Source organism: Lytechinus variegatus, chromosome 13, assembly GCF_018143015.1.
Source record: "Lytechinus variegatus isolate NC3 chromosome 13, Lvar_3.0, whole genome shotgun sequence".
NCBI classification, from domain to species: domain Eukaryota; kingdom Metazoa; phylum Echinodermata; class Echinoidea; order Temnopleuroida; family Toxopneustidae; genus Lytechinus; species Lytechinus variegatus.
In genome coordinates, this window is record NC_054752.1 from 19,898,408 (window position 1) to 19,923,285 (window position 24,878).

The window sequence follows — 24,878 nt, forward strand, 5'->3', positions numbered from 1 at the left end:
GGTTTACAATTCATTTTCTATTTAATACTTGTTTCTCCACACCTTTCCCAAGCTATACAATGATTAACATAATTAAAATCAAGCCCAAGCCATTTCATGTAAATCACAGCTCAGTGTTAAGCAATATCGTCTCGATGGCCTCGGTGTGTGGGGGAGTGGGGGTGGGGCGCAATGCCCACTTCGAAGTGTTTTGGGCATGGAAACAAGTTTTGAAAGGTAAAAGATTTCTTCAAATCAATTTTACTTGCTAAAATCCACGTTTTCTTCATGATTAACGTCTACTTTTATTTGCATAACTATTTTAAAGTTCTGCGCAAATCATTTTCACTACATTTTCAAAAGCAAATGGTGCTCACTCAAGCGGAAATATTTTTCGACGGTTATTTCGTCATTTGCTTATATGGATCTGTACCAATGTTAAAATGTGGAAAAATCATCAGGATACTACAAATGTATAATTTTACATGATTTTTTTCAAAGTGTAAACTTTTTTTGATACGCACCAGGCTGTAGGTCTAAATAAGAAAAACGCTCACGCATGTTTATTCAACTTGCTCTCTATTTAAATCATCGAGTTTCAGATCACAATCTAAAAAATTGAATATTCGGCTCGCGCTTTTTGCTCGTAATATTAAGGTAGGAAGATCCCTTAATTAATACTCATTCTTTTTAAAGATTTACAAAATATAAATAGAGTGTCCCGTTTTTAGGTCTAAATCTCGATTATTTTCCGCCGCGCGCTCGCATCACTAGCGTACCTAATGGGGGGGGGGAGGGCAGAGGGGGCAGTCTGCCCCCCCCCGCCTGACGAGCCACACCCGATGCAAAGGACGTATCCCCTGCCCCCCGGCTGACGAGTTTGAAGACCTCTATTGCCTCCCTGACGAGCTTGAGGACCTTTTTTTTGCTTGTCAATTTTTTTGGCGGACGATGTAAGAAATGTCAAAATATTTCAGCTCGCGCTTAGCGCTCGCATTAGGCCTATCTAATTGTTGAAATCCCGTCTCCATGGCTAAAATGCAAGCAATATACATTTTCGATCAGTTCAAAACGTACATAAACATTTTCAGCTCGCGCTTTGCGCTCGCATTATAAATGTAAGGACATGAAGGAAGATATCCCCAATTACCCTTTTTCATGATTTTCAAAACATGAATAGAGTGTCTCGTTCAGTAGGTCTAAATTTCGAAATTTTCCACTCGTGCTTCGCCCTCGCATCAATAAGTTAATTCTGTTTAAGTTACAAAAAATAGTGCTTCGAATTTCCATTTTTACGTAAAAAAATAATGTAGAAATACTTCTGCTCGCTTCGCACTCGCATTAATTCTCTCTCTCTCTTTCTTTTTTTCTTTCTTTCTTTCTTTCTTTCTTTCTTTCTTTCGGCTTTCTTCGTCTTTTAGCTAGTTCTTGCTGTATCCCGCGATCCTCCTAGATCCGATCTCTTCCCTTCGTCTTCTTCATCTAAAGTTTTTCTCTGGCAATAGTACTGAATTTTACTTTTGCGAGCCCTGGCCCATGGAAAAACCGTTTTCTTACTCTTTTCTTCTTTTATTTCATTTCTACTTTACCTATAACTATCCAATGTCAGATCGTATTTTTGTAATTACATTGTACAGTATTTTTGCATGTTTTTAATGGCCGAATAATAATAAGAATAATAATAATAATAAAAAATTGAATAATAATAATAACAATAATAATTCGATCTTCTGTTATTATTATATCATCATTATACAGTATTATTGTCATCATTATTTATCTTCTTCATCATTATAACTACGAGCAGAATTCTTGAAATCATCATGATCATCATGATCATCGCCGTTATTATTATTACAACAAGCAGCAGAATTCTTGAAATCGAAATCCGGTCTGTCGTCGCATTTTCGTCACTGCAAATACCCCCCCCCCCATCGTTGTTTTGAGTCGATTGTGCCCTAGCGATCGAATCTCCACGCTTGTTGTTGTACGACGCTGTCGTTGAATTTGATTGGTCGAACTTGTTTTCGTGACGTCACCGTGGGAAATTTCAATAGTAAAGCTGAGTAGGATTTGCGATGTTCTCGGAAATCTTCTAAAAAGATTCATGTTTCAACTTTTTGGAGGATTCTGAAGTTTTTCATACTGTGAGTATATATATTTTTTTCTTAAAAATAACTTGTCAGTTATCAGGAAAAATTGTTGAGATATTCTTTCACACGATTTTTTTTGCGGCATAAATTGGTGCGTAGGCCCACATATGCAAAATTGTGTTGGTTGTGACTTGTGTTTGAGTTGGTCTCTTGACTCGTCGGTTCTCAGAAAGACAGAAGTCAGAACATTGCAAGTTAACTTAGCTATATCAGCATTGGACTTAAGATTAAACATTAGTTGGTAATCCTCTGTTTTAGGGGTCCAAATTATTTTTAGGTTGCTAACTTCAGCCTTCAGGCAAAAGTCACAAGTCAAATGCACTTACACAAGTTACATTGTTACAATGACTGAGACTGTAAGTCGTCCGCAAGCTACGACTTACAAGGCCATGAACGTACGAGCGCGCTCGATCGCCTATCGGCCTGGCTGGTCAATTGATAGACAGCTGGCAGCCGGCTGTTTCAGTCAGTCGGCAAGCCCTGAAAAAGTAGCTTCTTTTATCCAAGTGATATTCATGACTATAGGGTTTTTGCATAGTTAATGAGCTTGGTGCGAACCAAAACACCTCTTTTTATTCTGCCATTGCTGCTCTAAATATTAACCAAATTTCATGTTTTTGGTATCTTTGTAAAGAAGATGAATCATTCTTTCAGGTCATGTGTTTGGAATTCTTTAAAAATGTTGTAGTATAAGGAAAACTTTTGATATAAAACATGAAACAAAATGATTTTTTTCATACAACAAATGTTGTTGTTTTCACACTTGATTTCTGTTTGAGTACAAATGATTTTCAGATCATAATAAAGCTGAAGATCTATGCTTTAATATGATGTAATTTGTATAAGAAGATGTATCTTAGATGGGTCAGCAGCCAGCTTTTCATAGGCCAAGTACATTTAGCAGCTCAAAAACAAGGATACTGCGCTCTGATTGGTCACAGAGACCACACCCAGGCAAATTCCAATGTTCCCCACACTGGGCCTCTGCAAGGTCACACTCACCATGTGGTAATCTCTTCAAATAACCCGCGCCTGTTGTTGTGAAAACATTATTCAGCCAATCAGAACTCTGGATTTTATGTTACTCAGAAATTTTAGAAATCTCGTCTTGCATCTTGATGGAAAAAGCTGGCTGCTGACCCATCTAAAAGATGCCACATATCAAGAGTGACATTGTAAGAAAGTATAGAGTTTGAGCTTTCTGATGATATAAATAATGTTGGTACCGAAAAACAAAATGTTGCACAATTTGCAAGTGAAAACAGAGGAAGAAATTTCTGTTTGATGCATCTTTTCTCGTAAAAAAATCACTTATTTATCAAAATATTTTATTCAAAAGAAATAACCAATATGAAAGAGTAACATTTACTCTTCCTAATGGTACAAAAATAATCAATTTTACTCCAGGAGAAAGTGGTTAAATTCTTTGAGAAAGAAAGTCTCACAATTCACGAGATTTTGCAGGGACATGAATTCAGCCACGAGAGGACTTGGATAAATCTGGCCCATTTGCTCATTAACACAGGGGCTTGCCGACTGACTGGTTTAGAGGAGTTTTTTAATGTTTTTTTTTTTACTTCTCGTTCTCGTGAGTGAAGCCAACGAAGTTCAGCTGAACAACCAACAAAACAGAGACCGAAGCTTTTGGTCTAGTCAATTGACTGCTCTCCCGGGGAGTCAAGGCGAAAGGTGGGGGGGGGGTCCAATAGATACATATATATTGCTATATATCACCTCCTCTGTTTGAGGGGATTTTATTAATTGTGGCATTGGGGGGTACATTTTAGGGCATAATGATGACATTGGTAGCAAGGAGAAGGGGTGGTGGCAAGAGGGGATGAACTGCTCCATTATTAAGGGGCGCAGGCACAAGGGGGGGGGGGTCCAATAGATACATATATATTGCTATATAACACCTCCTCTGTTTGAGGGGATTTTATTAACAGAGGAGGTGTTATATAGCAATATATATGTATATATATATATGGTCAGTTCCCCATGTCTGCGCGGTCTCCCAAAGTCTACGCAACCGCGTATCTGCACGATTCTAGTAAAAGAAGAAACGCAACGAGCACAAACTTTACACATACAATACATAGACAGGTATTCATGAAAAAAAATCAGACTCAAAATGGAGGAAAAATAATGAATTCAGGGCATTTCATGTGACGGCCTCAAAATGCAGCCTTTGTCATCAAAATCCCCGAATCGTGTGAAGAGTGAATGAGTGTGCAGTCATGGGGTACCATTTTTTTTTCAATCTGAAAATGACTGCCCGGGGTTTTTTCAAGAAAATCTTATATTTTCTTTCATTTTTTTAATGAGAAATTTGGTACACTTACTCTTAATATAAGGAACACTATCAAAAGATTTTGTGAAATAAGACAGAATTCATGTTAAATCTTAACTCAAATTGTTAGGTGCACAGACTTGGGGCCCACCATCATACTAAAAATAGCAGAAAAACATTGATGAGGGATTGGGGAAAAACTTTCCAATTGTTGAGAAATGAATGGGGGAGAATAACTCTATTCAGGACTTTAGACAAGACAACTTCAAACTAATTGGACATTTTTCCTGACTCATTCTGTACAGGCATGGTTGGGTCGTCCATTTTTCAATTTAAATTATTAATCTGCAATGCAAGTCCAAATGTAATTTACTTACTAATATACCATCCACCTTTGAATTAAGTACCATAGTCTGGAAACTAGAGCAAAAGGAAGAACATGCCAGAATTTTCATTCGTCAAGTTCTCCCATCTGTCATCTGTATGAAAATAGTACCAAAATAATTGGGGAAGAATAACTCAAAAATAGTTGTATGTTGATGATTTCTTAATGAAAACATAAAAAAAACCCTCTAATCAGGACATACATGTATCAAATCAGGGATTAAATGTTCATGCTTCAGACAAGACAAAGTTCTTCGGACTAATGGGACATTTTTTTCTGACTCATTCTGTATAGGCATGGTAGGTGTGTCCATTTTTGTCTCACCTGCGAAGCAAAGTGAGACTATAGGCGCCGCTTTTCCGACGGCGGCGGCGGCGGTGGCGGTGGCGGTGTCAACATCAAATCTTAACCTGAGGTTAAGTTTTTGAAATGACGTCATAACTTAGAAAGTATATGGACCTAGTTAATAAAACTTGGCCATAAGGTTAATCAAGTATCACTGAACATCCTGCATGAGTTTCACGTCACATGACCAAGGTCAAAGGTCATTTAGGGTCAATGAACTTTGGCCGAATTGGGGATATCTGTTGAATTCCCATCATAACTTTGAAAGTTTATGGATCTGATTCATGAAACTTGGACATAATAGTAATCAAGCATCACTGAACATTTTGTGCAAGTTTCAGGTCTCATGATTAAGGTCAAAGGTCATTTAGGGTCAATGAACTTTGGCTGAATCGGGGGTATCTGTTGAATTACCATCATAACTTTGAAAGTTTATTGGTCTAGTTCATTAAACTTGGACATTAGAGTAATCAAGTATCACTGAACATCCTGTGCACGTTTCAGGTCACATGACCAAGGTCAAAGGTCAATGAACTTTGGCCGAATTGGGTGTATCTGTTGAATTACCATCATAACTTTGAAAGTTTATGGATCTGATTCATGAAACTTGTACATAAGAGTAATCAAGTATCACTGAACATCCTGTTCGAGTTTCAGGTCACATGATCAAGGTCAAAGGTCATGTAAGGTCAATGAACTTTGGCCATGTTGGGGTTTTTTGTTGAATAACCATCATATCTCTGTAAGTTTATTGGTCTAGTTCATAAAAAGGGAAATAAGAGTAACCATGTATTACTGAACATCTTGTGCGAGTTAGAGTAGTATTCAAAGTGAGCACTGCTGCTATATTGAACCGCGTGATGCAGGTGAGACGGCCAGAGGCATTCCACTTGTTCAATTCAAATTATTAATCTGCAGAGTAAGTCAAAATGTACTTATTTTTTTTTTTTGCCCTTCAATGTACGAGGTTGTTTGCAAGTTTACCCATGTTTTTTTTTCTCTAGAGCTCAAGTTACATGTGATTTTCTTTTGTATTTTTCTCTTCAACTTTTTCACATCTATTTACAGAACAATGCCGACGTCAGGAGAAAGTGGAATTGTTCCATCATCTACATACAACCTAAGGTGAGCTTATGAAGGAGGCTGCATCGTCTCAGGATAAGTTTCTAGGAATGTACATATTGATATAGATTGATTGGCTGAATTCGTTACCATGCCCACCTGACATTCATTCTGCCAGACCAAGACTTGAATCAGTTTTTTCAGGGGGGGGTTGTTAGATGATCAACACTGGGGGGGGAGGGGGTCACTATTACTATTGTCTGGTTCAGTACAGTACCAAAGTGTGACATCACCAAATTTCAATTTTCTGCATTTCAACATTCTGTTTATCTATACACCATATTTTGGTAGTATATGATGAAATACCTCCACAACCCAAATTTGGTGGGAATCGGTCCATGAAGGCCTTGGATATGACATCATGAATACATAATTAGCCTCACTGAGATCAATATATTATAGGCCTGGGGCCCGTTTCATAAAGAGTTATAACGGTTGTATCATTGCCATTATGACAACTACCATGGTAACAGGGCTCGGCAGCCAATCAAAATCAGGGTTTCCCCGGGAGTTGCCATAATGGCAAAGTTACAACAGTTGTAACTGTCGTAAACGGGCCCCTGGTTCTAAAAAAACAGGGCAATAATACATTGACTTCAGTGGGGCTAATTCTCTATTCATGAGGACATTTCTAAAGCCCCATGGACCGATTCCCACCAAATTTTGGTAGTGGGTGTTCCAAGACATACTGGAGGATTTGAAAGAAGACTCTGGAGATCAGGAAGGTCATATTTCATTGCTATCTCGTGCAAGAGCCTATCGTGGGAGAGCTTAAGTTGAGGGCTTCTAGGAATTTTCTAAACTCGAAGCGGCTGTGATCGAGATTGAAAAGTTGACCTAGAAGCAACAGTTTCCTAAGATCAATTTGTGAAGAGACTGGAAGAAGATCAGTGATCTTGTCGGCCGCAGACTTTGGGACCCCCAGTACTTGCTTAAAAAGATGAGATTGGGCCGGTCTAACTTCACCAGCATAGATTTTGTGACTTTGTGGATAGATGAACCGTGCAGCATTCTAGGGATGCAAACAGTTTTCCAGAGGTGAGATATGAGAGTAGGAACCAAGCTTCCAGTGAATGCTCCAGTACCTGTGAGAGCGAAGAAAGTATGAAGACTTGATTATGAAGTGCCAATGATATTACCAGTTGGATCCAATCACGTCCTCAATTTGACGATGCCGAGATGGGGATAACTGACTTTCTCTTCAATGGTAGATCCATCGATTTCCAGGATAAGTGAGATAGTTGTTTTCTCCTGCTGCTCACAATCATTGCACTCTTGGAGGGATTTATCTTGTAATGCCACTGCTGGATGTAGTCAAACATGGTCCCTCGCATCTGCTGAAGCTCTAACGATGAGTTACGGATGAGTATGACATCGTCATCCAGTACAGTTATACCAGAGAAGCGATCTCCTGCAGAGCAGCCAAGGGTCTTCTCATGCATGACATTTCTGAGTCCATCCACAAACGCAGTGTACGATGTTGGTGACAGGACGCCCCCTTGTCTTACACCTTGAATGACTGGTATCTGTTCGCTGACTTTTGCTTCCAAAAATCTCTGCTTTCTAGACACTGGTACATCGACACAAGTAGGCCCGTTTTGAAAGTCCATTTTTGATACACGTGTACACGGCGTGTTTTTCGGTCGTGTACACGTTGTTAAACACTAGAGAGCAAGTTCTGTTTTCATGTCGACACGGACCCGCATCAATATGTCATAAAAAGGGGTCTATATAGCCTAAGTCACGGTTTTAAAGCTTACCTGAGAAGTTTGAAGTATCAATCCACAGAAATTGGTGCAAATTAAAAGTTTACTCGGCTTAGCAGCGCATTAAATTAATAAAGAATGCAAAGAAAATCAGTGCAGGGCCCTAGCTAGCGCCGACGCTCATTGGATGCGCATTTTGTATACTGTACCGTACATGCATGCACAGATCGCTGCAGAACAAGTGTAACTGAAGTTATCGATTATTTTTTATTATTATGTTGCCAATTTGAAGAGCGTTTGTTTGTAGGCTTTGTGTGCGAGCGTATAACACGTAAGTTGTAGCGATGATCGCTATCGCAATTGGTGATTCTCAAATTGACTCTGAGTGTGATTGAGCAACGCTTTCGAGCTTTTGAGACCGGAGCAGACCCATTTCGTTGTACAAAAACGTGAGTCTCCGGAAAGAATGTGGATTAAATTGGTGATTTTGGAAGTGAACTCACTCTGGATTAATTGAAATATGTTGACATATTAGTAATTAAAACATGTGCAGTGTCTGAGAACTAAGATTTAATGTGAGGCTGTGAGCTTGTTTATGCAGATGCTACCGTGTACACGATGATGGAATTTAGTACACGTGCACTGACTTGACCGTGCGTGTACACGTGTACCCGAAACGGGCCTAGACACAAGCATATTCTGAATGCCCGAATCTAGCTTTGATGATCCTAGTCGAAGCGACATTGTAGGACAAGCCTCCTTGCCATACGATGTTGAAGGCTTTTTTATCTTTGATGAAAGACATCAAGCTTGCGTGCTGACCGCTCAGTCATCTTCCATGTCTTGCTGGGCAACTGTGGTAACTAGGGATGTATAAAGTGTGAGTTTACTGTTTTGGGCAATTTCCCTAGACTTCCAGATCCTGTCGAGTGTTTTGAAAATATAGTTTGCCTTGCCTAGGCGGTGCGACAGATCCACTGTTATGTCCCCCTGATTAGAGTTTGTGCTTCTAAGGTAAGTGAAAGTAGAAACTTCTTCCACAATTTGTTGGTTTTAATAAGTGTATATTTGTGGGTTGATCAGTCTGCATTGACTCTTGAGTCCTACCTTCGATCCTGTGGTGGCGAGAATATCTGTCATAGTCTGCAAGTTCTGGGCAGAGTCTCCTAAGAGGGCCAGATCGTCTGCAAAGTTGAGGTCTGTCAGCTTTGTGGAGTTGGTCTACTTTATACCAAGCGCTTGGTCGATCATGGTTTGTTGCATCACACAGTCGGTGGTGATAAGGAACAGCAAGGGAGACAGTATGCATTCTTGGCGTACTCCTGACAAGATGCTGAAGTAGTCCGTATGGCCAGCGTTTGTTTTGATACAGCATTGTGAGTTTCTACATGTATACACGCTTTTAAAAATGAACTTTGGGGGAATGCCATATATATTTGTGCTATTTTCCACACAGATTCTCTATGCTCTCAAATGCTTTCATGAAGTCTATAAAGTTAATGTGGAGTTTCAAGCCTATTGAGTAATATTGTGCAAAAAACTTTGCCTGGAACAGAGAGTAGCGTGATTCCTCTCCAGTCGTTACAGTTGCTCAGGTCTCCTTTCTTTGGTAGGGTGATTATTATGCCCTCTCTCTACTCATTTGGCACATCATCCTCTTCAAATGACATGCTGAAGAGATGTTGATGCTTTTTCTCTAGTACCGGGTACTTTGCCACCATGTTTAAGTACTTCAGGAGAAATCCAGTCTATACCGGGTGATTTTCCATTTTTTAGTACTTCAATAGATTTGTGGAATTCTGCTTCCTTAATCTTAACTGTCCTTGTCTAGAGGATCCATTTTACCTTTAAGCTTGAATTACTGTTCATTTTCAACTTTATTTCCGATTTCTAGGAGTAGGCCTTTGCCAAAGACTTCATGTAGACCTACTACCAGGAGTTCTAATAAGGAGAATATCAGTACAGGGAAGGTAACAGCATCAACAAGATCTACAAGGACTACAAAAAAGGCAGAACAGAGGTAAAAAACAACAACTGATTTTACCCCCATACTTATGGAATAATCCCTTGAATGCGATGAGTGACGTTAATAAAGAGGAGGCTCAAGCTAAAGCAGGGGTAATAATAGCAGCACCCTGTATATTCAGACAAAAAACGCTAAAAAAGAATCCAATTTTGTTATTATTACTCTTACTGTAGAATAGATAGAAATTTCTCTGAGTAGTTTGTTAAAGGGCAAAGAAAGTCATAAATCATGGATGAATGAAAGGAAGAACAGAAATTGCAAAACGCTTTAAAATTGCACCACATAATCTGTATGTCACATGAGCCCTTGGGATTAATGTGATAAAAAATTTGGACAGTACAAATTCGACAGAACATCGGATTGCCATTTACCTCAAATTTTCAAAAATCCTAATTGTTATACACTTTAATAGCAGGAATTATGATTGTTAAATCCAAGCAAACTCTGCAAGGTGAAAAAAGCAGTTTACTGTGAGTTTGTATTTCTGCTACCTATTGCCACCCTTTCCCTCATCGGGAGATACTTGCAATGATCACATGACATCGCAGCCTTGTTCTGCGAGCGTTGACTGACTACCGGTATGCACTTTCATAAATTTTTCATCTGGCCCCTGTTGCATTAAAGTTATTATCATGGTAACTGTGCCATCTAATGGTAACTACCATGGTATCGCTGATCGACAGCCAATCAGAATCAAGGATTCCATGCAAGTTGCCATTGGATGGCAAAGTTACCATAACAGTAACTTTTATGCAATGGGTTATACCCAGGTTGGTGTTTCTTGAAGCTGTTTTTAAGTTTACATCGACTTGTAAATGACTTGTCGTAAAATAAATGATGCAGCTTACCAGATTTTCATATTCCTAAGAAAGGATTCCAAGTCATTCATAAAGTCACTTGTTGGTAACGTACAAACAGCTTTATGAAAAACCCACCTGGATCCCAACTAGCGGTTACTGTACTTGCCCTTTGTTCAACAGCAAAATACCTGTGCCAAACAGCAAGATCCCTGTCTCCAGCAACAGTAGGATACCTATCGCAAAGACCACCAGATCAACAGCCTCCAAGACATCGGGCGCTTCTTCCAGGACCCCGACGCGCAGGAAAGTCCCGGACTTTGAGAAGCTTCACAAGTCATGGAACAAAAAGTTCCAGCAAGGCAAAGCTGTCTCAAAGAAACCGTGTACACAGGTACAGGGAGCCTGTTTCATAAGAGTTAAACTAAACTTTACCTTCATTGGATAATTATTAAATTGAATTGCTCAGAATGGAATACCAGAACTATTCCAAGAATTAGGGCAGATATTGGTGTTCATGTACATGTACTTGATTATGACCATCGGCATATTTCATGACTGTCTTGGAAGAGCTTTTAATAAGTACTGTCGCCTTGCATTATTGTCAGAGGCTATTATAAGCAAATATTTTTTATTTCGTCAATGCATCTGTGTGTTCAAATAATCACAACCAAGTGCCTTTCTTAAATTCACTCTAGACGGAGGCTTTTGATTTGACGAGACCGGGCACGGAGTTCAGGAGGGCATATTACGACGGCACGAAGAAAGACGTTAAAAGCAGGCGGCAGACGGGTTTCGGCTTCAGGCCGGATGGTGATGATTTTCATGTCGATGATGGGGCCCTCAATGACATCCTCAATGGTCAAGGGCTCGAGGGAGAGGATGAGGACCAGGGGAAAGTGTCTTCAAGAGCAACTCTTGCTGGGACAGGTTAAAATTATGTCATTTTTTCCTCATAAACAAGGTGTGATTCCTCCATGAATGGGTGGGATTGCTATTGCTGCATTTTATTTATTTGAATTCAATGAAAATGCTTCCTTATGGTCAAATCTGCGAAACTTGAAATACTCAATGTTTAGTATACAGAAGACATAGTGAATATGTGGCACCATCAATTCTCTAATTCATACTAGTATCACATGTGACTGTGTTGTTCATAAAACTCTTGTAAAATTGCTAAATCTCCACCCCTTGGTTTAGAGATATCCCAACTATATTAATTTTATATTGCGGTTGAAACTTTAATCACAAATGGGTAATTACATGAAATAACCATTTTTTATGTTGGACCCCATTTTTTTTTTCTTCATGTATACTTCACATCACAAATGTCATGAAGATTCCACATAATAGCCCAATATACATGTATTGCTTCCTGGCTGATATCATAAAGTGCATGTATATACGTCCCATCCCCTGTTTTCGGGAGTCAGACCTTCCTAAAATAATTTGTCTTTTATTTTTTTCTGAAAAATTGCAATGCTTTCAATTATAATGTATTTCTTGGATCAAGCTGAACATGAAATAAAGTAATAATAGTAAAAATCAGAGGTTGACATGCAAAAAGATTTTTATATGGACTTCAATTTATTAAAAAAAAATGCAAGCCACTTGCCCTTCTGTTTAAAGGGAAATAAATACAAGTTGTAAAGATTTCAAAATGAGTTTGTACAGAATCCAATAAAATGACCTTCCAAGCGTCTGTTTTCTTCTGAATGAAAAATATTTGCCAAAGGATTCTAAAAGAAATTGTGTTATTGCTGAGAAATAAGCAAAATAAGCATGACATTTTACTGAGAATTCAGGTCTTTTCCAAGCAATAATGATACACTCCATACACTCGTGTTGATCTGTGTTGGAGTTCTTAAGTGTGATTGTTCAGGTCAACTATCATGATTTCACAAAGTTCAGCTGAATCGTTTCATGTTACTGTACCAGATCTAGATCTTGGATGATATATAGTTTTAAAGACTTTCTCATGAATTTGGTGTTTGCTGCAAGTGCTTTCTTTAATCTTTAAGTGTGGTTAGAACTTTATTTACATTACCTCCTTCAACTTACAGGTGTATCAACGGGACCTACCTCACATCTTGCTGGCAGGAGGCAAACTTTAGGACAATTACCATCAACAGGGGCGGGGCGGGTCAACAACTCCTCAAACATCTTGTCGGACAGAGAAATCAGCAAGCCAGTTTCACATGGTGGGAAGAAATCTCTTACACAAGAACAGACAGGTACAGTAGTGACCATTGTAAATTAATTGATTCACAAGGTATCAACATAATCTGTCAAATTTGACAGTTTTTTAAACCAAAGTTGGGACTGTTGGTTCTGTCAATCTCATTCATGTTATGAATATGCTTCCCCAAGAATTCCCTGTTTGTACACTGATATCCACTGTAGAACTTGAGTGGAATAGTAGTTAATCTCAAATATAAATCTGTTTGTAAGTGGGGAATGGAGACCATATTCCACAAGTCTGAAGCAAAATCTCTGTGCTTCAAAATTGGAAATAGGCCTTATTTCATATGTAAGTATGCTACTTCTAAATAAAATGAGCATATATTAACACTTGTCAAAGCATAAGGCCTCCGCAGCTGTGCTCCAGTTTCTTCTGATTTGAGGCAGTGTCTCCAGCCCATTTCAGATTTGGTTTATTCATTGGCTTCATCCCCTGTTCAATGATTCTCCATTTCCATTTTGGTCTTCCTCTTGTAGCAATGGTTGAACCACCATTTAAAAAAAAAAATTTTATTGGCAATTATCAAAATATAGAGGGGCCAAGGATTTCCCTTGTTCCCCTACTTGGATTAGAAAGTACATTATGTGATCTGAAAATGTAGTAAAGAAAGAGAAAAAATTTAAAAAGAAATTTAGTATATTTTTATTGCATCTGTTTGGTATACAGAAGCTGGAATAACGTTTGAGACCAGTGCTGACTCCCTTGCCAGCATTTTGAACAACACCGGGCTACACTCATCTCATAAACAACATGCCATCATGGGAGGGCGACAGACGATTGGCGGTATGTCTGCCAAACAGAGACAGTCTGCTAGATCCAATATGGTGAGCCTTCATTTTATTATTAACCTTTTTGTACAAACCCTATATTAAGTTTTGATTAGGTAGGATGAAGTATATGTAAAACGCCTTTTATTTAATTTCATTATTATTTATCATGAAATAAAAATCATACAGTTATCTCCATTTTTCTTTTGATATGTTGTTAGAGAGAAATGCCTGTTGCGGTCAGAATCTCAAAATGATATCGAATAGAATGCAATGAAATGACCATCAAAGTGTTTGTACATGTATGTATAAATAAAAATGTGTGCCAAATGGCTCTGGAAGAAATATGTTTTTGCTGAGAAAAGAGCAAATTAACCCCTGGATTCAGTCAAATGACAGATATTTTTCAAGCAGCATTATACACTGTCCCACATTTGCTTTTCTGTGTAAGTGATCATTAGTTTTCAGCTAAGACTTCATGACGTCACAAAGATAAGTTTATGTTGACATAACAGATCCAAATCGATGATAATAGGATGACAATAAACCTTGATATTAAAAACTTTATCTCATAAAATAATTGTTTGCTACAGCTATATTCTTTTACTTTTAACTTGAATCAGTATACATCTATGGTACTTAAAAATCATGTTTGAGGTATACCCAACCACGGATGAAATACACCGTCTAATTCAAGTGAGAGTGCATGTTGTTTATTAAAGGATTTAACCTAGAAACCCAAAGAAACACTTTGAAAATATTTTTCTTTGTGAAAGACAACTGGATGGACATCAATCTACTACCAGAAACCCAAGAACCATGATGTCACCAAGGTCTACACTGGGGTCGCCATGAATTGATTGCTCCATAGTTCACTTTTATAATCTTCTGTGTTTTGCTTGAAAGACATGTTGTTAATGTTGTTTGTTTGAATGACAACTGGAAGGACATCGATCTACTACCAGAATCCCAAGAACCACGATGTCACTATAAAGGTCTACACTGGGGTCGCCACAAATCGATGGCTCCATCGATGGCTCCATAATCTTCTGTGTTTCTTTGTTTGTTTTTGAAAGACAACTGGAAGGACATCGATCTACTACCAGAAACCCAAGAACCATGATGTCACCAAGGTCTACAGTGAGTTTGCCAAGAGGACCTTGTCCAGGTTCACTATGGATGGGAACCAAGCGAGCTTCAAGAATGACTTCATCAACAGCCTTCTGCCAGATAACAGAGGCTCCATATACTTCAGTGAGTATTAAAGGGATGGTCTGGGCTGGAAATATTTATATCTCAATAAATAGAGTAAAATTCACAGAGCAAAATGCTGAAAATTTCATCAATATCGGATAACAAATAACAAAGGTATTGAATTTAAAAAAACTTGCATTATTCCAGTTAAACAGTTCTAGGCATGTTTTTATGGATATTCATTAGGTGGGCTGATGATGTCATATCCCCACTTGTTATTTTGTATTTTATTATATAAATTAGGTTTATTCAAAAATTTTCTACCAAGAACTAAAACAACTATTAAGTATTATTAGTATATTTATTTATTGCCGCAACTTATTTCATCATAATGCAGACACATAATTTACACATGTATGAAAATAATGTAACATTATGATTTTATGTCATAACATAAGAAAAAGGAAAGTGGGGATGTGACATCATCAGCCAACCTACATGTAATAAATATCCATGATGATATGCATATAACTATAAAAAAAGAAAAGAAAATGCAATAACTTCCTTATTTTTTATCAGATTTTGATGATATTTTCAGCATTTTGCTCTGTGAATTTTACTGTCTTTATTTAAATATAAATATTTTCAGCCCGGTCCATCCCATTCAAGGGATGGTCCGCGCCACCTCCTCCCCCACCCCCCTATCAGGTCCCTGAGACAGAGGCAAATAAAATATTATTAAAAAAAACAAAACAAAGAAAGCTACAAATGGATTCAAATAGGTGGATGTGAAAATCAGAACGTGTTTGAAAAAAAGAGAAAAGCACAAAGGTACAATAAACGAGAGAGAAGGGGTCAAGTCAACAGTTTACTTCAGCAACATAAAGAACCTCTAATCCCCGATGCAAATACTTTAAGCATTATTTTTCAGCACAAAATCTTTGTATTAAGATCGTTGTGCAGTGCACCTGCAGCAGATGGGCGCTGCGCTGCAAGCCAGCAAAGTTAAGAAACACTTCGCGCTCGTAGAAAATTTTACGTTGTAAGAGCGTATTTGATTGGTTTAATTCGGCTCAGTAGGGGAGTGGCCTAAAGGGAGTTAATTGAGCGCTAATAGAGTTTTTAGAATACGAATTTGGAGGTACACTAGCGCTTCATTAAATGGGTAAATTATGAGGACAGTTAAGTGGAAACTTACGAGACTTTTCAGAATACCCCCCCCCAGAAACATATGTCACCATGTTTTTAGATGAACTATGCAAACACTTGTCAGTGGTCATGTATTTTCTTTTCATTGTGTTTGAACTCAATTTAGATCATTACCACAACTTGTGTTTATGTTTGATACTCATTGTTTATAATGATTTTGTATTTTTATCTGTAGAACCAAGTAACCCAGCTCCCGAAAAACCAGTCACGGACAGACCAAAGAGCTCTGCCGCCGTCAGTAGAACTCCAGGAACGGTGAGATCGCTTGTAATTTTTGTCAGACTTGTTTGCTGTTATGGTTTTTTTCATAATGCCCAGCCACTCTCCATGCAGTATGTGTTTCCAGATAACAGATTTGATGTGAAATGCATATACTTACAAAGCTCATGATGCTTTTTACCACTTTGTGAGCAGTTATTGCAAATAATCAGGGGGCCGTTTCATAAAGCTGTTTGCAATTTAAGAGTGATATTAAGAACTACTGGTGAGTGGTGATCCTTTCTTGTGGTAAATGATATTCACCATTAAATGGTCATTGGTGATTATTTAGCTTGTAAGAAATTTGCACCAGTTCTTAAACAAATGAAATCACTCTTAACTTACGAACAGCCTTATGAAACACCCACCTAGATACTTATGATCCCAAAACTCTTAATTCATGTAGAGTAGGACTCCTTCTAGAATAAAGAAAATGTTGCAAGTTATTTCATAACTGTCATGTAGAGCTGGTTTCTGAACTGCCCTAAAAATTGCTAAATTTTTTGACAAGGTTTTATTTTTAACAGTTCACCGACGATTTAACTGATCATATATGTGCAGATTTGTGGAATGTGTGTAAAGTCCATACAATGCATCTCTTGCACTTCCGTACAAATTTTCAATTGAAGACAATACCATAATTTTGAATGTTTTATTTTTATTGTTTTTGGTCTCCTTTTTAGGCTGCGAGAATTCTTAATCCTCGTTTCAAGAAGCAGGACCAGTCATGCTCTCCTGTCCTTACACCAGCGAGGCGCATCCCTACAACACCCGGGGTAGGTCATGCTTTAACTTACAAACATGGCTTTTATACTTGAATTTAAACTCTAGTCTAACAGATGTGGATAGACTAAGGGATAGCCAATTGTGACACAAATCTCTAAAAGCAAACAGTCAGATGCCCTCACATTGAAAATATGACAGATTCATAATGAGTCCTGAAGTGTGACGTCATCAATTTTGCAATATTGGCTTTCAGCATTTGGATACCATATTTCCATAGAGCCTGAGTAAATACCTCTCCCACCCAAACTTGGTGGGAATCAGTCCATGGAGGGGGGGGGGTCAAAGGTATGACCTCATGAATGCAAAATTAGCCCCATTGAAATTGATGACCGGGTTCCAAATGTTGTGTCATCCCTTTGGTACTCTATCAAAGCAGAAATATCTATTGGACCGAAGATTTGGGTTTTGCTCAGTCCTGGTGTGGTCCCATATGCTTTCATCTGTGTGCTGTGAGTGTAATCTTCAGTAGAAAAATGGGGTCAATTTTTAACTTGAAGTTGGTGATTCCAAATAGGCTTTGCATGATAATTGACACAATTTCCTCATTATTTAAATTCACATCCAGAACTAAACTTTCAGTAATTTTGTGATTTGTAAATTTCTTTTATGTTAGGGGCAGAGTCAGAAGAATGTTCGTTGGGCTGATGTCCTCTCGTCACCTACAGAGGGAGACATAGCAGACCAAACTAAGGTAGAGTAATTGTACAAATAAAATTGATTTATTTATATTTTTTTTTAGTTTTGACCACTCATTATTTGTAATTTACATTAATTTTGTTATCCATTTCCCCAATATGGTCAAAATAATATGTTTATTTTACTGTTTGAATTGCAGTATCCTATACAGTGCGTCCCACAAAAAACGAAACAGAGATTTAGCGATGATTTATCATAACTTAATCGTAAATAAAATGGACAAATGACCTACCAACGTAAAGCTTAGAATCTCCTCTTTCATCTGATACTACTTAGATTATTCCTCATTCACGCATGAGTGAGCAAAACAATTTGAAGAAAGGATGCCAGAAACTCATTTGGCAGGGGGTATCTAAATTTAAAAAAAGAAAATGGTCAAGAAGTTAAAAAGTTATGACCCCTCGAAATAATGCTTGTATTTCCATAATTTCATTGAATAAACACGTTTTCACCAGTTTCCCACAGAAGCTATCGCATGGTTAACAAAAGACTTAATGCATGGCTGATCTTCAACAAAATAGAGTGTCGAGTGAGTTTGAACGCTAGCCTGTTAATTCTCTTCATTTTATGAAATCATGAAAAGCAAGCCTTGTTTCAAATAACCAGAACTTTTTTATTTCCTGACCATTTTCTGTAATTTAGATATGTCTTTGACTTTGAATTTCCTTTCATTTATATACGCTGGAAATATATTAAGCTATTATTTCTCTTATATAGAAATTTGAAATTTAGCAAAAAGCACTATAAACATCCAGCTGTTACTGTTATTAATAAGGAAGGTATACTTCTTGCATGTTGACTCTTGTGTACAGGATGTGGTAGCTGTTCTCAATTTTGGCGATGATTGCGAAGATGTAGTTTCTCCCGAGACAAAGACGAGACTTGAGGAGGTGCAGAAGATTGAGGCCGAGACTGTCCTTAACAGGCAAAAGCTTAATGTAAGAAAATTTGCAACGACTTATCAGAAGTTAACATCTTAAAACTTGACTTTGTACCTTCATTGTTATTTGTTACTTACTGTATAGGATTAGGAAGCCTCACATGTACCTACAAGTCCTTGCTTTTCCAGGCTCCCTAATTAGTTTTACTTTGTATAATGTTCTGTTGTCATGTGCCATTGAATAATTTTTTTATTTGTCTGCTAAAAAAAAAATTGAAGCAATACATGAACATGAGAGGCTGTCATGATCTAGTGGTTATGACCCTTGTCTTTCAATCTGAGGAACGTTGGTTCGATTCCCAGCCATGGTGCGTTTTCCTTCAGCAGGGAATTTACCCATATTGTGTTGCAGTCAACCCAGGTGAGGTGCATTGGGTACCATGCGGGAATGAATTTCTCAAATGCTTGAGCACCTATAGGCAGGGCAGCTAAATCCTGGGTAATAATATTATCATGTTAATCAGGACCCACTGGTAGAAATTTCGGAACTGAAGTGGCTACCCTGGATAAATATGACATATCATTATTAAATGAAATGAAATCTAATAATGGGTTTATTTTCTTGTCATTGCTTTTCCAGGAAATGGAGGAGATAGAAAAGCAACTGGAACTGGAGATAGCTCGTCTTCATGAAGCAGGAGATCAGAAAGATCTTGAAGAGCCTGTCCGTCAAACTGCCTCATCTGTGCCCCAACCAGACCCTAACCTGCACAGGGTTGATTCCATTACATCAAACACTCTTGACCAGATCCCTACGAAGCAGCCCGCAAATTATCTTGATCCAGTCAAGCTATCCACAGTCTACAAAGCAGACACGGCCCATGTACCGACACCTGAGAATACAACACATGGGTATAGCACAGTGTCGAGGTAGGGTTTCAGCAGCATGGCACAAGGGAAGTACAACATCTGCAGGAAAGGGTCCAGAGAGGTCTGAGCCATATGCAGACATCAAACCTTGATAGAGGATTCAATCATCAACACAGTGATACAGCGCAGCCAAGAGAAAGTTATTTTCAAAGTGCTGTTCCTAGTACGGGTATTGATGTGAAGAGAGAGCTAAGCTCATTTCCCTTGTCATCGGACAGTCATGTTGTTTCAACCGCTGCTGACAAGCCGAACGTAATCAAGCCAGAAGTGACATTTCATGGTGTTGTGCGTGAGGTTGATCATGTGAGTGATGGCTCGCTGCGGCTTCAGTCTCCATCAGGATCAAGGCTGATGGTTACCGATAGTACAGAAGCTTTTTGTGGTGTCTTCCCTCCATTCCTGCAGAACTCTTACCAATCGTCTAGGCATCCCAATCAATTATCTGGTCAGGAAAGTGCTCAGAGTGATACCATAATGCCTGAACCCTCTACAGTGAAAACAGGTGTAGGGGACTCTATCAATAGGTTGAGAGCAGACATGGATCATAATCACCATCACCCTATGGCAGCCAGAGACAATGAGAACAAGATGTTGCCTACGATGCTGAGTTATGACCACAGCAAAACAATTGCAAGGACTGACCCGCATGGGGGAGAAACTATTCCTCAATTATATGTACCACAATCCTCTATAGAAAGTACTAAACCACACATATCCCATGACGGTCCCCAAGCATTTAGTGTTCCGACCAAAGCCACAGCACCCACTGACAATCCACGGTTGACGATACACACGCCTCAGCCATCAAGAGCTGTACCCAGAGGAAACTCATTCCTCAATCCCACTCCACATTTGCGTACCATGTCAACTCCCCTTCACCATTCATCAATGATGCCAACTCCCATTCGAACACCCTTGGCCATGAGACACTCTTCATTGACTTTGTCCTCGGGGAGAGAACATCAAGAGTGGCCGTCTCCCGTTGTATCCAATGCCGAAAGGTTCCCACTGTATGATCACCATCAGACTGCAACATCTTGCAGCCATTCGTCAGTAGAAACAACATCTGTTGCCCAACGCTTCCTTCCATACGGTCACAACCTACCTGCCCCTAGGTCATCAAACATGGACAGGTCGCAACAGAATTTTCATCAGACTACAACATCTTGCAGCCATCCAGAAGCAGCTGCGTCCTCATCGATTCATCCCGTTGGCTCACTGCCAAATCGGCCAGAACATCCTGTAGGATCTGCGTCTACGGCTTTCCAGTACAGGCGACCTCATTCTGCGTCAGTGTCTTCCGAGTGCCCCAGGATCGCTTCCAGTCAGAGTGCAGGGGCTGCCGGGTCACTCTCTCTTAGTGACAGTCTCCGAGGTGGTCATCATCGAGAGCCAGTTCTTCCAGTGAAGCGGCAAATGATGACAGAGAGAGGTAAGGATACTGTTTCAGTATAATTTCTAATGATGAACATAATAAATTCATCCATATGAAGTTGGTTTTGAAGAAGTAGATGTTATAAAAATAATACACATCATGGAAGGAATGAATAAGAATTACACACGCATAATACCTTTGGAACAGTTCTTACACCCACAAGGCACAGAGGCAAGGGGAGTTCTCATTTGGTTTCAAAGGTTAGAAGTGTGGTTGTATCATTTTTGTTCACAATTGACTGCATTGTCTTCAATGTACAATTACATATAATTCTAAAAATCAAGTGGACGATTAATCGCCAACCTTTTTGTTGTTGGTCCCTGTTCTCATTTTTGTTTTCTTTATAGGCGTTTGTATTCATTTGGTCTACAAGTATATTTACTCATTCTAAAATTCCACAGTCATGGACATATCCACTTGGTCTACTATCATTTAAGTCCAGTTTGCCACTTGGTCCAACCATTACTTTGTCTTTAATACTTAGATTGGTTAACTATCATTTATTTAATATCCAGGACCACTTTGACTATCAAATTTTTTTTTCGAGGCCCACCTACCAAAATTTTAAGAAAGCGATATGACTACTTGTCTGACAGTGATTATAATAGTTAGCATATTAACCCTATAATTTTCAGTATCCCGGCCTTTGAGCCCCTCCTCCAAACATATACAACCATGACAACATAACAACTTAATAACAAGAATGCTGAATACCTTCAACATTTGACACACATTGCTTTATGGTTTTGCATCACTGCCAGTCATGATGAATCCTCACCCTTATTAAAAAAGGTCCATTTTGTTGAAAGTATGTTTTCGTGAAATTTGAACACAAAGCCCTGAAGCACTTTCGAAACAAACAGAACTAACTGCATTCGCAAAGGTCCCGGTGAATGGGCGATAATTACTAAATTCTTCACAATATGAATACATGATGAGGTTCACATTAAAGTTATATCGAAACCATCATAATGTTTATGCATATTGCAACATGCATGAAGCATGCTTTAGCTTTGCTTAACCCACGTAGACCGATCAAATATAACATTCGGGCAGTCGGACAGGTCCAGGGTCTGTGAAACATACTATAGTTTTTCCCCCATTTTTTTCTTCCTCTGGAGCTTCTCGCGGCCCACCTGGGAGAGCTTCGCGGCCCACCATTTAAAGAGCGCTGATCTAACACTATCGGGAACAATCCACTTGGTCAAACCAGTCTAATATGTAATCGGGCTAAATGTCATTTATTCTAATTTCTGATGGTCTCTTTCAAAGATCATCTAACATCATCAGATACAATTCACTTAGTCTACTATAAATTTGGTCCTATTGCCAGCTAACCTAATCATAATGTAGTCTAATACTCAAATGGGCTAACTGTCCTCTAGTCTGCTATCCAGATGGTCCAATTTCCACTCCATTTACATGATGAAATGAAATGTTGGTTCTTGAACAGCTAACCTAATCAAATAGACTATGTGGTGTTTAATTAGACAAAATGGATGAAGACCATGTAGCAATTTACTTTTTACGATGATCTTCCCCAACTCATTCTAAATATATTTATGTTCGTACATATTGCATAAAGTAGTGCAAAAGTCAAAGCCTACCAAATAAGAAAAAAGAAAAATGGTTTGGGGTGAAATTTTACAATTTTCTGGTATAATTTTTATATAATTCTATTTTACTAAGTATGCTATTACAAAGGTTAGCCTTACAGCTAAACTTTAAGCAAAAAAAATATAATAAAAAATCCTCCCCATCTCCTTCTGACAGAAACCAGTGGCCAGTTGTTTCACCAAGTACTGTTAGATGAAGAGTGCGCCCTCTATGCCTGTCGATTGAAAGGAAGACACACACTCGAATCGGGAGAACCCCGTCCCCTCAATCCTGTCGGTAAAGTCCTCATGTACGGCGATGATATGGTAAGAACTTCACGCTTTAATATAGCAGTGAGACTGGTGACATGACATGTGCCCCGGTAACAGTTGTTCTGGGCTTAATTTCATCTTAGATGTAGGGTTAGGGTTGCAATAGGGTTGTTGATGGGTTTAGGGATAGAGTATAGTGTTAAATCCAGGTTGAAGTTGGTCGTTCCATTTGTGTGCGGAATTTATAGCGGAGCAATTGTCGCTGTAGCAAATGTCATGGAACTGTAAGACTAATCTGGGAATGCATTCTCTTTAGAAACCTCCCCTCCTGCACTAATAAACATCTGAATGTACCAACAACAAATTCAGCTTAAATAAGGAGAACATTTTCCATATTCAGTGTTATATTCTTCATTTGTTCACCAATTGTATTATGCCTCTGTCTCACTAGGTAGTTGCCAGGGGCATTGTATTTTTCAGGTCAGTCTGTCCATCCTGTTTTTGTTCTCGCAATAATAGCAGAATCAATTAACATATCAACTTCAAAACTTTGACCAAGTGTGTGTATAGGAGGAAAGATGATCTGATTGGTTTTATGTTATCATGAGCAGGGGCCCGTAACACAGAACTTAGCAATGATCATACATTTTCTACGATATTGCAGTGACTACAATGTACAATCAATCATGAAAATCAAGCATGCAATTAATCGTTACCCTTTGTGTTACGGGACCCAGGAAGTTATATACATGAACTGAAAGTATCTTGGTCTCCTGATAAATAAAGAATCATTGAGTTCCAAGGTCAAAGATCGTAGAGGTTATTATCACAAAATTTGAGTGTAATATATCCCTGATTTTCCAAGAGCGTAGTCATAAGTTTTGACTGCGTGCATTCGAGAATCCATACTCAATATAATGTCATATAACTGTGTTAGACATCTCCTATTAAAAGCAAATCACAAATAATGAATGATATATCTGCTTGATCCTAACCATTTCTCCTTTGTGTTATTTTATTACTCACAGCATTTTGTTCCGATCAGAGATATTGAATTTTTGGTTGCCTCTCCAGTTGGATCGGCCTTCTCCAATTACTACCTAGCAACGTGATTCAAAGTACGAACACATCATGGTGAGATATAGGCACTTGCAAAGCTGCAAACTCTTATGAAAGTTCCATGTTTCCCACAATTGTAGCTTAGGATTATGAAGTGTTGCAAGAAACTAACAGTTTATGCCCAATCAAGTCCAAAATCACGCATTAAAAGTCCTTTCAATTTAACATAAATTTGTAGTTGATTTGTGTTCAATTGCAGATCAACTTTCTTGCAGCGCTCCTTTACAGATGATTTAGGGGCTTGCACTTGATTTGCAATTGAAAGTAAGTGTTTTGCAATGCCCATGGGACCATCATCAAAGTTAAACCTTGGTTCCATCTTGCAAAGAGTTGTGATTGATCAAATCAACCTCAACTAGATGGAAATCCATCATCACTGTCAGGATTTTTCATCCAGGAAATTTACACAATGTCCTTGGAAAACTAAAGAGGAGCACACCACATTGTCAAGACATCAATGAATGTATCATTATACATTGTATCTAGAAGTTTTTTTTTTTAACAAACATGCATTTAAACGCCACTGCACACCTTACGACCCGACCGGTCGCCGACTGGCTTGCGACTGGGTGAGGGGAGATGTTACGTCATAGCTCTTGTCACCTTGAGCGTCGCAGACCGGTCAGAGACAAGTCGCAAGGAAAATCAGAAGGATTTGACATGTCGAATCCTTATGACTGGATCACAAGCT

General features: G+C 38.6%; 1 protein-coding gene across 1 annotated transcript; it reads left to right on the forward strand.

Annotated features, from left to right (window-relative positions):
- The first annotated feature begins 1,996 nt into the window (after positions 1-1,996).
- On the forward strand, positions 1,997-24,872 carry LOC121426191. Its single transcript, XM_041622395.1, is given in 16 exon segments — positions 1,997-2,126; positions 6,221-6,277; positions 9,875-10,000; positions 10,987-11,197; positions 11,502-11,733; positions 12,867-13,037; positions 13,712-13,869; positions 14,889-15,066; positions 16,391-16,470; positions 17,157-17,249; positions 17,873-17,950; positions 18,768-18,893; positions 19,476-19,770; positions 19,773-21,197; positions 22,974-23,122; positions 24,097-24,872. Coding segments are annotated over 15 exon segments (3,459 nt in total). The 5' UTR covers positions 1,997-2,126; positions 6,221-6,224; the 3' UTR covers positions 24,181-24,872.
- Positions 24,873-24,878: the final 6 nt, after the last annotated feature.